At 56.9% G+C, this 13,690-nt stretch overlaps 7 protein-coding genes across 7 annotated transcripts; 4 read left to right on the forward strand and 3 right to left on the reverse strand.

Moving 5' to 3' along the window:
- Window positions 1-236: 236 nt before the first annotated feature.
- Window positions 237-1,974, forward strand: SPRG_07779 (hypothetical protein). The gene is made up of 5 exons (XM_012346773.1): window positions 237-741; window positions 793-923; window positions 972-1,206; window positions 1,266-1,361; window positions 1,408-1,974. Exons 1-5 carry the CDS (start codon window positions 262-264, stop codon window positions 1,903-1,905), a joined length of 1,440 nt encoding a protein of 479 aa, XP_012202163.1. The 5' UTR covers window positions 237-261; the 3' UTR covers window positions 1,906-1,974.
- Window positions 1,975-3,127: 1,153 nt separating this feature from the next.
- SPRG_07780 (hypothetical protein) lies at window positions 3,128-4,642 on the forward strand. The gene is made up of 4 exons (XM_012346774.1): window positions 3,128-3,750; window positions 3,796-3,985; window positions 4,041-4,145; window positions 4,193-4,642. Exons 1-4 carry the CDS (start codon window positions 3,137-3,139, stop codon window positions 4,604-4,606), a joined length of 1,323 nt encoding a protein of 440 aa, XP_012202164.1. The 5' UTR covers window positions 3,128-3,136; the 3' UTR covers window positions 4,607-4,642.
- A 1,048-nt stretch (window positions 4,643-5,690) lies between these two features.
- SPRG_07781 (hypothetical protein) lies at window positions 5,691-6,978 on the forward strand (the record flags this gene model as incomplete). The annotated part of the gene is made up of 4 exons (XM_012346775.1): window positions 5,691-6,220; window positions 6,271-6,463; window positions 6,518-6,619; window positions 6,670-6,978. 4 exons carry the CDS (start codon window positions 5,691-5,693, stop codon window positions 6,931-6,933), a joined length of 1,089 nt encoding a protein of 362 aa, XP_012202165.1. The 3' UTR covers window positions 6,934-6,978.
- A 1,305-nt stretch (window positions 6,979-8,283) lies between these two features.
- SPRG_07782 (hypothetical protein) lies at window positions 8,284-9,805 on the forward strand (the record flags this gene model as incomplete). Its single annotated transcript, XM_012346776.1, has 5 exons — window positions 8,284-8,900; window positions 8,950-9,130; window positions 9,183-9,284; window positions 9,338-9,741; window positions 9,787-9,805. 5 exons carry the CDS (start codon window positions 8,284-8,286, stop codon window positions 9,803-9,805), a joined length of 1,323 nt encoding a protein of 440 aa, XP_012202166.1.
- Window positions 9,806-10,006: 201 nt separating this feature from the next.
- SPRG_20448 (hypothetical protein) lies at window positions 10,007-10,326 on the reverse strand (the record flags this gene model as incomplete). Its single annotated transcript, XM_012346869.1, has 2 exons — window positions 10,007-10,218; window positions 10,278-10,326. Coding segments are annotated over 2 exons (261 nt in total), but the record flags the coding sequence as incomplete, so codon positions are not given.
- A 1,190-nt stretch (window positions 10,327-11,516) lies between these two features.
- On the reverse strand, window positions 11,517-12,215 carry SPRG_07783 (hypothetical protein; the record flags this gene model as incomplete). Its single annotated transcript, XM_012346777.1, has 3 exons — window positions 11,517-11,948; window positions 11,993-12,128; window positions 12,172-12,215. 3 exons carry the CDS (start codon window positions 12,213-12,215, stop codon window positions 11,517-11,519), a joined length of 612 nt encoding a protein of 203 aa, XP_012202167.1.
- Window positions 12,216-13,035: 820 nt separating this feature from the next.
- SPRG_07784 (hypothetical protein) lies at window positions 13,036-13,484 on the reverse strand. The gene has a single exon (XM_012346778.1). The coding sequence runs from the start codon at window positions 13,474-13,476 to the stop codon at window positions 13,108-13,110; it is 369 nt and encodes a 122-aa protein (XP_012202168.1). The 5' UTR covers window positions 13,477-13,484; the 3' UTR covers window positions 13,036-13,107.
- Window positions 13,485-13,690: the final 206 nt, after the last annotated feature.

A 13,690-nucleotide genomic window follows, 5' to 3' on the forward strand; every position in this document is an offset into this window, starting at 1 on the left:
AGTTCTAGTGGCACCGCGCCATGTACTGTCGACGGTCTTCTAGCTGGCCGCTTCGCCGTGGCCACCCGTTGGTCCAAGGCCACAGATGCATACCGGCCGATTAGATTCGAAACGGCAAGATGGCCTTTCTACGGCAGTGAAAGGCAATCTCGCATAACCTAGGTTGCACGCCTCACGTCCAACAGGGTGTAATGGCCCGCGCACGCGCATGGGATCCTTTTCATTCTTGAAGAATCGTCCAACATAACAACAAGCACAAGCATGCCGACCGACGCGCGCCACCAGCCTGGCGATTATCTACTGCCGTACGGCTTCTTCGACTGCCTTCCACTCATGGCCGCGGACCTCGAGTACCTCGAGTCGCTCGCCCGGCACACGCTCGAGGCGACGCTCAATGCGCTTCAGTGCCACGACGCGACGGCGTGGAGCTCGCTCGGCGATGTCCACGGCGCTCACCTCTTCCAGGGCAAGCCGCGCCCGAGCGAGCCGCAGATCGTGCCGTTCCGGTCGTCGACCACGATGGCGGCAAGTCTCGACGAGGTCTGCGACGTCGTCGCCAACATCTCGACCGAGGCGATGGCCAAGTCGCTGCGGGTGCGCGCCGACGATGTGTTGGACATGAAGGTGCTCTACCACCTGCAGTCGCCGACGAGCGAAGCGCCGCACCGCCATGTGCTGGTGCGCTGGATGGCCATTGCGTGCCCGACGCCGCTCCAGAACCGCGACTTTTGCGTCCTCGAAGTACGAGCATCCTCCCATCGCACATCATCGTCGTCTCACGAAACACACCAGGTGCAAGACCAAGTCCAACTCGCGTCCGGGCAGCGCGCGTGGGTCATCGCGCAGCACTCGGTGCGGTTACCGTGCTGTCCCGACCTCAAGGGCGCATTCCAGCTCGTGCGTGGGGCCATTTTCAACTCTGGGTATCCCTCGACAGATGGCCTGGATCCGAGCGTCTGATTGGCCCGTAGCATGCTCTTTGCCGAGTCCAACGAAGCCGGCGTACTGCATGCCCACAGCCATGTCGAGATGGATTTGAAGGGCAACTTGCCGTCGTTTGTATACAAGAAGCTCATGAAGCGCCGCGTGGGCCACCTCGTGGACCTCCAGTCGACAATTCTCACGCAACGCACAAAGAAGGAACGGAGTCTCTCGGCGACGATGCACTTTTCACCGCGCCACCGACACCATGGGACCCCAGGCGTAGTACGTACTTCATACTTGATAGCCCCCACGCTAGAATTTTCGCTCAGAACAAGGTCTAGGTCCACGTGCCATCGAGCGAGCGCAGCCATTGCAACTACTGCTCCAAGCGCTTCCACGCGTTTCGCCACAAGCACCACTGCTCGACGTGCGGCGAGGTTGTGCCTTGGGAGCCAAAGACAGAGGCACTGACATATGCAATAGGTCTTTTGCTCCAAGTGCACGGGCACGTGGAAGTCGATGCATGCGTCCACCCAGCGCGTCTGCGTCAATTGCTCGAATGCGATTTGCGACCGGTTCTCGGATGCGCAGAGCCCCGTCTTTGGCTGTAGCCCCCACGGTGGCGGCCTCGTGAGCCCCGCCCACGACCACGTCGCACGCCGTCCGCAGTACTCGCCGTCGTGTATGCAGAGCCATTCACGCCCGATCGAGACAGACGATCCGCTCTTGGCTGCGTGGCAGTCGCTGCGGCTTTCCTCAGGTGGCGACGTGCCCATTCGCGACATGCACTCGGAGAAGACGACATCGACGCTTCAAGACCTCTGCGACGACCCTGTCTCCAAGCTGCTCGCGGGCGACTGGGACTGCTACGACCCGACGGCGACAATCGACATTTCGGCGCAGCTGCAGCAGGCGGCGCTCGAGCGCAGCTTTGGCCACCGATCCGAGTCGCGCCGCGACCGCTCGTACAAGGTCTGGTAGTTGTTTCCTGTATTGTATTTCTTAAGTGTCGTAAATCCAAAGCAAAAACGTCGTCGTCCATGATGCCAAGAGTGTCTTCAAGCACGACCGACTTGGTTGCACAGGCTATTACGATTATAGTACCAGCCGAGTCTTTGACTTGTACGACACGACCGATGATGACGAGATCCATACTGGCAGCTGCTCGATCGGGTGTTTAAAGCCCGACAAACGAACGCACTTGGTACGTCGTCACGAAGGAATGCATCGAGCAAAACATGAGGGCACGACTGCGGTGCAAGCACTCGGATTCGCTCGTCTGCAAGCCTCCATGCCGACCACGAGCTTCAACCGCGGCAACAGGCCGTCCTGGACCGTCCGACAGCCGCAGAAACTCCATTTTGTTGGGCCATGAGGAAAACGGATGTTCCACGTCTTGCTTCTTGGTCACCCTAATGGCAACATGTGGCGGTGCCCTCGATTCATCTTCGGTGCGCCTCGCTGCAGTGGCCACTCTGTGTGATGAGCCTGTCGCGAAGTCACCACCTTGGACGAGGTGATATAGGATCGCGAAACTACCGGTACCGGTACGGTTGTGTTGCGAGGACGGGGTCGAGCGCTCCTTCTCGCAGTATGAACCGTGCCCGCTGGCAAGCGAAGACATTGCGGGATGTTTTTTCTATTGACGTTGCGAAATGCTTTCTATGTGTGGGGCGCGTCATCACTTTGGATCGTTGTTAAAATAGCACAAAGGAGCCTACGGAAACGAGTGGTCAGTAGGCAGTAGGCATCGCATGGCTACCTCGGTCTTGCCGCAGAAAAGAAATGGCGCAGCGTGTTTATGCATCGGTACAGCCGGATCCATGAGTCGGATCGGACGGTCGAGTTTTTGGGTCTGCGACGTTGGCTTCTTTTTTGATCCAGGCGTCTCGAGTAGCTTTTGTCTCGGGTTGGTGTCTCGCGGGCTTTTCTGTGCAGCCGTCGTAAAGGGACCGGTAGTATGGACAGGGATGTGTGCTGTCGCCACTGATAGCAGCCAGAGCTCAGAGCCACTAATCGTCTCCGCACTCCAAGGTAGGATCGACTACACTTTGGATTACCAATGGTGCACATGGCAGCGGTTTGCCAGCTGGCACCACGCCGACATCTTCCTCCCAAGTAGCGACTCGAGTGGCCAGTGCGTCCGCACTGCCTGTCTCTGCCAATGCGCCAGCACTCGGCGTCGTGCACTTCTACAGTACGCGCGTCGAGCATGGGCGAGCTTCCATCGCGGCACGACAACCTCGAGGACTTTCCGTTGCCACCCGACTTTTTCCGGAGCGACCCGCTCTCGGCCATCGAGCAGCGGTACCTTGAAGGCCTTGGGCAACACAACATGGCCAAGCTCCTCGTGACGCTGTCCGAGTCCTTCTTGGATGCACAGGCATTCCCGTGCGTCAAGACATCGCGGAGCATGCACCTCTACCAAGGGCTGGCGCCGCCGTCCGAGCCCAACATCATCCCGTTCCGCGCAGCAACGACGGTCCAAGCCACGTTTCGGGAGCTGAAGCACCTTTTGTGCAACGTCACGAGCGAACAAATGACCAACGCGGTCCACAAATACGCCTACGAGGTGCTGGACATGGCCATTTTGCACGAGATTCCGACGCCGACGCCGCAGCAGCGCATGTTTGTGCGCTGGATGGCCACCGAGTGCCCGCCGCCACTGCGCCGCCGCGATTTCTGCGTCCTGGAAGTGCACTACGAAGCGCTCCTCGGCAATGGAAAACGTGCGTTCTTGATCTCGCAGCACTCGATCCGGTTATCGAGCTGTCCAGACCTCAAGAGCGCCTACAACCTCGTTCGTGGCTCCATCTACAACTCGGGGTAAGTTTTTTTCGTCTGCGATGAGACTCATCACATCCGTATTAGCACCATCATCATGGAAACGGACTCGCCTGGCATCCTCAATGTCCGCACGCACACGCAAATGGACCTGAAAGGTCGCGTACCTTCCTGGCTGCACAAGGTTGTCGTGCGGCAGCGCGTCGCGCGGCTCCAGTCGCTGCACGCGTCGCTCCAGGATCTCCGCCTCGGCGAGACCTTGGATGGGACCTACATTGTACGTTTGAAAGACCTACACTCCGGTTTGACGTTGCCGTTGGCTGGTATGCTAGCCCATGGTACGTGTGGACGCGCGGTCGCACTGTGGCGGCTGTGGCAAAACATTTCATACATTTCCCAAGTGGCGACGAAAGCACCACTGTCAGCTCTGCGGCGAGGTAATCTCCTGACGACCATATTGTGCCACGTCTTGAGATGGTGGCAGGTCTTTTGCAGCAAGTGCGCGACGCCGTTGCAGACCAAGGGCCGCGTCTGCTACGCGTGTAAGGGCACCACGGTCGAGAGCTCGCTACGGAGTCCATGCCGCAGCGCCGATGCGGCGTATGCGAAACACTGCTTGTTTGACGATTTCCTGGACGACGACGACGACGACAGCATCGTGGGTGCGAATACGACCGGGCACATGCCCGCGTACCACCCGTGCACGTCGTCGTCAAAGCTCTTGCAGCTGCTGGACAAGCCGCGCGTCGGCGAGCTCTCAACGCCTGATGTCGCGCTCGAAGCGCTGCAGTTTGATTGGCTCGCACCTGGTGAGCTGGCCTCGCCGCACCAAGGCAGCAGCGCGCTCCTGCCGATGCTCGAGGTCGACTCAGCCCACGTGCTTCGCCTTATCGTATAGTACAGTCGATATCGCCTTCCTTGTAATATTGTCCCTATTGTCGTCTCGTTCCGCTAATTCAATTAAAAGATAGAAAATAAAACGTTGGTCGGACTCGAAGCCAGATTTCTCCAGCGTGTCGACGCGGCGGTACGAACGCATCGTTCGCGCCGCATATGCGCAGCTGCATTGCAGTGTCGCTCTCTGCTATACTCCGGACCAAAAAAACTCAGTGCGTTGTGCCCGCGTTCGTTGGCTCGTTCGTTTGGTTCGGTTGTTCGTCGAGAGGTCGTGGGGGCAGGAAAAGGCGGAGCATCAAGGCTTCGACCGAGCAGCTCCGAGTCTCGACCTCAACTATACTAGAATCGATTAGAACACCGCGCCACGTACTGTCGGACTCGACAGTTCTTGAACACGAGCCGAGGTTGTATTAACAAGTCTCATCGCACCTGGCGCAATGTCCACCCTCGTGTCGCACTTGGTCGTGGAGTATTCCAGTGACGCGATGTGTACTACTGCCTTCGACCAATGATAATGATCATCGACTACGCACAAATCGCTCATCACGCTCTGTGACGAGGAGCCTCGGCCCTTCTTGGATCGCAATCAACGGCGCACCCGGGTGCGGCGGACACCCAAGTGGCGCGTTTTTGAGTCACTGCGCGGGTCCTTGAAGCCATAGATCCGAGCCTCTCGCCCTCGCACACAGCTTTTTCGGCTGCAGCTCGGCTTGCATCGATGCTAGTACTACCTACTAGCAGCGTACGATACCAACACCGTCCCAGTGGACTTTCAAGCTGCGTCGGCGTTCGTCGCTCCGGTGCTCGCGCCTTGAGATGGTACACTATACTACAGCGATAGCAGCCTCGATTGCTCTCATCAATCGTGTGGAAAGCGGGATCCGTAGCTGCATTGCGCACAGGACGAACCAGTGCAACTTGGAACGATCAACGAATCTTAATGTTCACGACCGGCTGACGGCGCGTGGCGTCAGACCGGCTGGCGCAACGCTTGAACCATTCCGTACGTCCCTGCGTACATATCTATCGTGTCTTTCGCACGGAATTAAGAGGTGTCATTATTCCTTTTGAAACTGATGGCACGCATGCACAAACTGCACTCGACGACACTCCTCGGCGACGACGACGATCCTCGCACGCTCCGAGATGTGGCCCACGAGAATCTCGACCGCCTTTTGCGCCGCAGCCGCGACGAACCGTGGGTGTGTGTGAAAGCAACACCAGGCTTGCACATTTTTCACGATCAAGGCGGCAGCACGTACCAAGCCGCGGCGGTCGTCGACGCGTCCATGGACGAGATCAAAGGGTTTGTCTCGCTCGTCACGACCGAGGAGATGCGCGCCAACATTGGCCAGCACATGTACGAAGACATATTAGACAGCAACATTTTGCATGCTGTCGCCGCCGACGAGCGCATTTTCGTGCGCTGGCTCGCCCTCGCGTGTCCGTCGCCGATGCGGAATCGCGATGCATGCCTCTTGGAAGCCCACGACGATATTATCTTGCCGACTGGCCGTCGCGCCTACGTCATTTCGCAGCATTCGGTGCCGTTCGCAGCGTGCGCCGACAATGAAGCGACGCTCAACGTCGTGCGTGCGTCCATCACGGATTCGGGGTACGTCCTAGTCTCACGACCACGTTCCAAGTTGACATTGAGTTTGATAGTCTCATTGTGTCGGAAACGGGCACGCCGGGCCAGTGCCGCGTCCAGCTCTTCCTCAGCATGGACCTGCGTGGACGTGGACCGCAATGGCTGACAAAGCGCGTCATGCTCAAGCGCGTCGCACGCCTCCAGTCGCTGCACGCTGCCGTGGCCAACCTCCGCCGCGCAAAAATGTCGATGGGCGGCGACTTTTCGGTATGTGGATGTTTGACTTTAGGAGTTTTGGATTTGACTTGGGATGTAATGTAGATGTACGGCGACAACCAAAGCGAGTGCGGTCGCTGCCACAAGCGCTTCCAGAGCTCTTTTTCGTTGAAACGCCGGCTCTTTCAATGCACGTCGTGCTGCCACGTATGCGATGATGCGATGATGATCACGCATGTGTCTCACACGAATGATAGACATTTTGCCGCCAGTGTACGGTGGACGCCTCGAAAGGTCGCAAGTGCCATGCGTGCTGGGGGGCCTCGACGGGGGGCTGCTTTCGGAGTCCGTACCCGTCGTCCGGTCCGAGCGGGTACGATGTCGGCATGGCATCGCCGTGTCGCCAGTATAGTCCCAACGTCACCCGGCAGCAACTCCAGCAGTGGATACACCCGGCGTGGGTACCGGACGTACCCGAGCTAGACATTGACTGGCTCGGACCCTTGCCCCCATCAAAGTAAACAACTCTGAAGATAACTAAAAACCAGTTACCTCGTAATAACGCCCCTGTCTCCCACGTGCGATGTGAAACCGCCCCAAAATGCTACCAGTACTACACGTCTTCGCAGCGACCACGCCAGACCGTCACGCCAAGCAACATGAGAGATATACTGACGGCAAATCGATTTTGCGATCAAGGCGGCTTGCTTACCCTGTCTTTTTATTATATGGGCTACAATAGAACCAACTACGCAGCTCGAGCGTGTACGTTTCAAGTTGCGATCGGAGAAGCGCGACTTGATGATTTTTTCCTTGGTGTATGCATACTACTCGGCTTGTTTCGTCGGCGTGTCCGATTTCAGCCCGAGCGGCGCTTGGTAACTTGTTTAAAGGCATTTTCCAGTTTCACAGCCGGACCAGCTTTCCTTGCTCGAGGGTCGTGACGCGATCGAGGACGTTGGGCGGTTGCTGGCGCCATAAACGCGGTCGTCGTCAAAGTATTCAAGCTCAGGCGTGACGCAGCGTCTGCAGTGCCCAGTGCTGTGCGGCGCGAATTCAAGTCGGCGCCATAGAGCATGCAGGTACGACTCCAGTCGTGCAGTTTGTGGATGGTCATTGCTACCAATCATGCCGTTAGTGGATAGTGATTGCTGCCGAGTGCGTGGAATTTAGCGCCGTTCGTTGAGCTCCTGAACCAGCGTCGTGACGTGCGCACGCATTCCAAGCAAGCCCCAAAATGCGCTTGGTATGTACTGTACAATTATGTTGTTTAGTAACGTTAGCAGGTTTAGTAGAAGGGCAACCGCCTGTATGGCAAAGCAAAAGGGGTTAGTACCGTCGTATTTCGCTGCTGTGGCAGCGTTGGACCCTTTTCCTCCTGCATGAGAATGGCACCGTCCATCGTCCATCCATGCATTCGTTATAGTAATCAAGCACGGAGTCGACGTCAAAGAAACGCAGCGCGCGGACTTGAACTGGCGGGCGTTTCACTGACCTCGATCGGGTGTGTAAGCGCATGCATAGCATTGCGCGTGACAATTGCGAGTGACTATAGTGCATTTCATACATACTTAGAATAGAAAGTGTCGACGTCGATGTCTCTTGCGGTTGCTTCGACTGCAGCGCGGACGTCCCACTCTGTGCTACTTGCCTCAACGGATGAGGACTTCACGTTTTTGTGCGCCTTTCCGACATGCTTGCTTCAGAATCAGTCGGTGGCAACTAACTTCAGGAGGAGCCAAAGTAGCAGATGATGGCGCCTACATATCCTTCACTGGCCTCATCACGCTGCACCGTGTCCAACTCGACAAAGAGTGCACCGGACCCATCGCGTTTTTTTCTTGCTAGCGCATCATCTTTCTTTTCATCCCATGGTCCGTACCGCTCCGCCGTCCTCGGCCAATAGTCCACGCACGACGCTCTCCAGCTCCAAGTTTCGCTACGAAGCCCTCTCGGCACAAGAGACCAAGTACCTCGAGTCGCTCGCAGAAACCAACGTCCGCCAGCTCTGCGACGCCCAACTGACCTTCTACGACGCCAAGCTTTGGCCGTGCGTGCGCGAGTCGCCAAGTCTTCGCCTCTTTCAAGGTCCACCTGCCAATAACGACGCGGCGACGACACCGTTCCGGGCCTCGACCACGATCCACGCCTCGTTCCAAGAGCTCATCGCGCTCTTTACCAAGTCGACGGTCGAGCCAGGCCAGTTGCCGTTCAAGCAGCCCCACGACGGCGTCGTCGACAGCGCGATCGTGCTCGAGATTCCGTCAACGCTCGCGCACCGACGCATCTTTGTGCGATGGATGGCCATCGAGTGCCTGAAACCGCTGCGAAACCGTGACTTTTGCCTCCTCGAGGTCCACGACAATGTGCTACTGCCGACGGGCGCCCGCGCGTTTGTCATTTCCCAGCATTCGATCCGCCTTCACGAGGCGTGCCCCGACATGGAAGGCTCGGTCGGCCTCGTCCGCGGCTCGATGTACAACTCGGGGTTTGATTTTCAACTGTTTTTGAAACCTCAACGAGACATATCGATGTAGGATCGTGGTGACAGAAACAACGGTGCAAGGCGTCCTCGAAGTGCGTGCGATCGTCGATATGGATTTAAAGGGGCGCGTCCCATCCTTTCTGCACACGCGCATCGTGCGCCAGCGCGCGGCGCGCCTCCAAACGATCCACCACTCGATCCAAGTGTCGCGAGTCAAGGGCCGTCCCACCGAGGTAGGAGTACCGAGCGGACTACCAGAGGTTTGTAACCAGAGACTCAATCAAGGTCCAGCGCGATAGCCGCAGTCACTGCGCCGGCTGCCACAAGAGCTTCGCATCGTTCTTTCGGCAATGGCACCGCAAGCACAACTGCGCCATCTGCGGCGAGGTATGGTCTTTGATCAAGTGGACCGACGGGTACTCATTTTCGAGTTTATGTAGATCTTTTGTCGCCACTGCACGCAGAGCTGCACGGCCGAGCCACAGAAGCGCGTCTGCAATGCGTGCGTTGGCTCTATGGTCGAGTACACACTTCGCAGTCCGTTTACAGATCCAAGTGCAGAGTATGAAGGCACGCCGTCACTCTTTGAAGATGATTTTGAGAGTACTATCGTCGACCCCAAGCAGAACCGGCAGTACCACCCGTGCACGATGCGGGAAAACCTCCTCCAACTGATTGAGCCTCCGGTCTCGGAGCGCCGGCGCCGCCCCGCCTCGATGAAGTCGCCAGACGTCACCCTCGAAGCACTGCGCATGGAGTACGGAAGCACGCCGAGCGTCGAAGCGCGCACGGTTCTCTTCCCAGCAACGGCGACGACCTCTTCCTCTCGATCCTCGACCACGATGTACGTCGGTGACATACTATGCTACGGCAAAGTCGACTCGCGTAGTGATGACATGAACTTTTAACATATCGTGGTGGAGCGTCCTGGATTTGTTTCAAGTTGATACGTGAATGGGAAGAATGAAAGGGAGTTAGTACCCCCAAACAAACTCGATACGGGGGCGGACTCGTGTTGTCCCGATACTGAGTCGACCGCAGAACGTGGCCAAAACGGCAGCTGGTGCACAAACCATTTAGCACGAAAAAAGTAGTTGAGGACGACAAGTTGTGGTTGAAATGAGTTTTGAGCATGTATTTCGAAAGATGGTAGACTTTGGAATGCGCTCGTGAAGCAAGCCGCTGTGGCAACCGAGGAGCGTTAGTGGTCGTGATTTGGAACTATGCGAGGAACAAGGTAGCGCGCACACCAAGGGTCGTCTCGGCGAGGAGTGTTGAGCGACCTGGCAAACGATGACACCACGGCGCGAGAAGCCACATGCTAGCGAAATATATCAATGCAAGTGGGATCCGATGCTTCGACGCTAGTAGAAATCTCACCCATTAGCTGCCACTGCAAATGGACTGCAAATGGCGGTGAAAGCATCATCTACTGGCCTCGGTGCTAATTTCTCATTGCTCTGTGAAGTAAGCAACGTAGTGGCTACAAGCACCCACTTACAAGCACTCATTCGGCTATCACACGAGCTCTTGGGTACCAAGACACGGATCTCGCTCCCACCAGCGCTTGGAGTCACGCTTTTATTTCGATATCTGCGCGCTCGACTGATGTTTAATGTTGCTGCACGTTCCAAACCGCGCAGTGATTGGTCCAATTGAGTTGGCGACAAGAAATAGAACCAATCAACACACACTACGGCAACACGCACAATGTATGGCAAATCAGAAAGCAAGGTGCGAGCCGGAAATGAATACAATACTGCATGCAGATTACAAACTCATTTCAGCAACGTCACCGTGGTGTTGCGCATGCAAACGCCTTGTTGAGCATTGCAGGAAAGACACACTACCACGAGGGAAACCAAGAATGCGCGCTACACACATCTCAATGGACTTCACGACACTATCATTCCCCCTGCTTCGAGCTCAGAACTGCGTGCAGACCTTGCACCAAAAACGTGAGCCTACGAGCTGCCCCAAGAAGGGTCCGATCATTATTTGAACTGATAGGCATGCGCGACGATAGCATTGGTGGAAACAATGTCCCGTGGACCAGCTTTATCGCCTAATGGATGCACTACTGCGTCTACAAACGAAAGCATGCAATGGGAGTAAGTTTACAGCAAAACAGGATGGCGGATAGCCACCGCGCACGTCAGCCAAACGCGCGCTGACGCCATTCGACGGCAAAGTACTGTTGCGCGATAGGTCAAGCACTGAAAACCCAAACAAACAAGCAATATAAATGCAAGGGGCCACCTCGGATGCATCTGCGTGTGTCGCGCTCGGTGCAATCGATGCGATGCTCATGCGCCTGGATGTTTTTACGCTGACCTTCCACCGACATTTTGGGGGAATCCAGGCTCGAGACCCTGCGCGATCTCTTCCAGTGGCCAGAGGTGGAGCATACCCGCGCTCGTCTTTACTTGCGCTGTGATATTTGGGGTGCGACTACCAGTAGCGATACCAGCCATCCACTCGACTAGAATGCGGTACGGTGCACGCGTCGAACTAGACTAGCCGACTTGACGCGAGAGGGAATGTGATTCTTTTGATTTTCTACTTCAAGAAGAGACACGTACACAGAGTGTCGTCTTTCGTATCCAAGGTCCCGTCTGGCTACGAAGCTTCTTGGGTGCAGCCCCAGAACGCGAGGAGCTCGCGCCCGCGACGGGGTTTGATGCTGGTCGACGGCTGGATCGTCGCTTGCAGCGTTAAGCCTGCCGGCTCCAAGACGTCCTTATAGTCTTGGAGTGACAGCTCGTAGGGCGGTCCGGCTTTCCTCATCGCCCCATGCTCGGTCACATACGGGAAAAGCAGCGTAAGGAGAACACCGGATGTCGGATGCAAGAGCGCTTTAAACTGCGCAGCGGCGCGACCGCGCATCTCTGGCTCGATTGCGGCAAAGAAGAGGTAGTCGTACACCAAGTCAAAGGGCTCGGGCGCGCTGTACGTGAAGAAGTCGGCGACGCGGACGTTGTCGCCAACGACGGCTCGGGCTTTGGCAACGGCCGTCGGCGAGATATCGAGGCCCGTCGCTGCCCAGCCTTGCTTTTCAAATGCAGAATGTCATAGCCAGAGCCACAGCCGGGCACGAGGGCGCGACCGCCCCGCTTCTCGACGTGGGCAAGGCCCTCGACAAAGGACGGGTTCACGGCCTGTAGCTCCCACGGCGTGACCTGCTGCGTCCACGCAGTCTCCCAGTCGCGGCCGACCTTGTCAAAGAAGCCGCTAGCAGAGCCAGCATTAGCCGCGTCGGCGCAGCGCGACGTACCGAGCCCCGAGGATCGGGCGGTGCCAGCTGCGGCGCAGTGCCATTTCGCTTGGATGTGACTGGTATCCGTAATGCTTTCATGTATCCGGAACTCGTGCTTGAAGTTGGCGGTGGACCAACTTGAACATAATTTGGGCGGGAGCAATTTCGGTGGTGTGCGCCGAGTTATCAGCGTCCATCTGCAGCCAAGATCCAGCCATGTGGAGTACAAAGATGCCAAAATGGATTCCAAAATAGCGGCTCTCTCGGTGTCTCTCTACAAGGGCAAGATGCTGGGTGCGCCGGTCGGTCGCTTACCGCTCCCGTTGCATGGACACCTCGACTGGCAGAAGCGCAATCGCACGTACGTGCCTGTCTTGAGCAGATGTAGCGTACACACAATGTTGTTGAACTGAGTTATATTACATGCAATTATAAAGATATGGTGGACTTCCTAATGCGCTCGTGAGGCTTGGCCGGTGCTTCAGCGAGGAGCGTTAGTGGTCGTGATTCGAGATTGTGCGAGGGACCAAGTAGCGTGCACACCTAGGGTCGTCACGGAGAGCAACCAGCGACGCGTCAAGAGATGGCACCACAGCGCGACGAGCCAAGTGCCGGATATGCAGTCGTGCGGTAGTTGCTGCCCGGATCGCGAGCGCGGCAGCGGGAAGTTGCGTCAGCGTCGAGCGAAAGACACGGTTGTTGCGTTCGACCCAAAGACAATGCCAGACGCAAGCGCGTAAGATCGGCTAGAGGGACGACTGGACGACTTGTGGATGAGCACGGCGCGGCGACGTCGTCATAGGCGTACATACAATGTGGCTCTATTGGTACCAGTAGTCATCACAGAGCTGCAGCACCGTGAGAAGGAAGATTTGAAAAAAAGGCGCACAAGTTGTCGTTAAAAGAGTGTCGATCGACTAAATAAGAAGTAGTGTGGGGGTTTGGGACTTGAAGTCACGGCGAGGCGTGGTAGAGCTGGCGAAAATGCTGCGCGCACACGCCCTTTCGCCGGACCTTCTTCGTGCACGTGGCAATCTCACAGGGCCGGCCGCCGCCGTGTTTGATACAGAAGCCGCTGCCGCGGTCCTTGGACTCGCAGTTGGGTGCCTTGCACGCTCGCTTCCCGCCGTGGCGGTGGCAGAGTCCAAAGCGCTGCGAGACGCGGTCACAGCCGTCCATGTTGCAGCAGTACTTGGGCACATTCTTCTTGGGCGGCTTGACGTCGTCGATCGTGTCTTCCGCACACAGCAGAAACGAGATCGGGATGGACCGAAAGAGTGGCGTCGGCGGTGTCGTCTCGTTGAGAAGCAGCGTCACAAGCATCGTCGTCGTGGGAAAAATGAAAATGACAAGGGCAGGATACCAAGTCGTTTAGTTATCAGTGTCCTGTCTTCGTCTGGCGGGCAGCAACGACAGCTGCAACGCGTGTTCACGCCACGACCAGCAATGGACGGTACTTAAATACCTGTCTTTCTATGACGTTGTATGAGTAAACGGTACCAGATGTTATGGCTCGGGGGATGATGACGTGGGAGCG

This window comes from Saprolegnia parasitica, assembly GCF_000151545.1.
Source record: "Saprolegnia parasitica CBS 223.65 unplaced genomic scaffold supercont2.31, whole genome shotgun sequence".
Taxonomy (NCBI): Eukaryota; Oomycota; class Saprolegniomycetes; order Saprolegniales; family Saprolegniaceae; genus Saprolegnia; species Saprolegnia parasitica.

Bases quoted from the DNA above. Each gene is read 5' to 3' on its own strand.
- SPRG_07779 (XM_012346773.1), top strand. From the start codon at position 262: ATGCCGACCGACGCGCGCCACCAGCCTGGCGATTATCTACTGCCGTAC. The intron at 924-971 runs GTATCCCTCGAC...ATTGGCCCGTAG, and splicing joins GGGGCCATTTTCAACTCTGG to CATGCTCTTTGCCGAGTCCA. The intron at 1,207-1,265 runs GTACGTACTTCA...AACAAGGTCTAG, and splicing joins ACCATGGGACCCCAGGCGTA to GTCCACGTGCCATCGAGCGA.
- SPRG_07780 (XM_012346774.1), top strand. From the start codon at position 3,137: ATGGGCGAGCTTCCATCGCGGCACGACAACCTCGAGGACTTTCCGTTG. The intron at 3,751-3,795 runs GTAAGTTTTTTT...CATCCGTATTAG, and splicing joins GGCTCCATCTACAACTCGGG to CACCATCATCATGGAAACGG. The intron at 3,986-4,040 runs GTACGTTTGAAA...CTGGTATGCTAG, and splicing joins CCTTGGATGGGACCTACATT to CCCATGGTACGTGTGGACGC.
- SPRG_07784 (XM_012346778.1), bottom strand. From the start codon at position 13,476: ATGCTTGTGACGCTGCTTCTCAACGAGACGACACCGCCGACGCCACTC.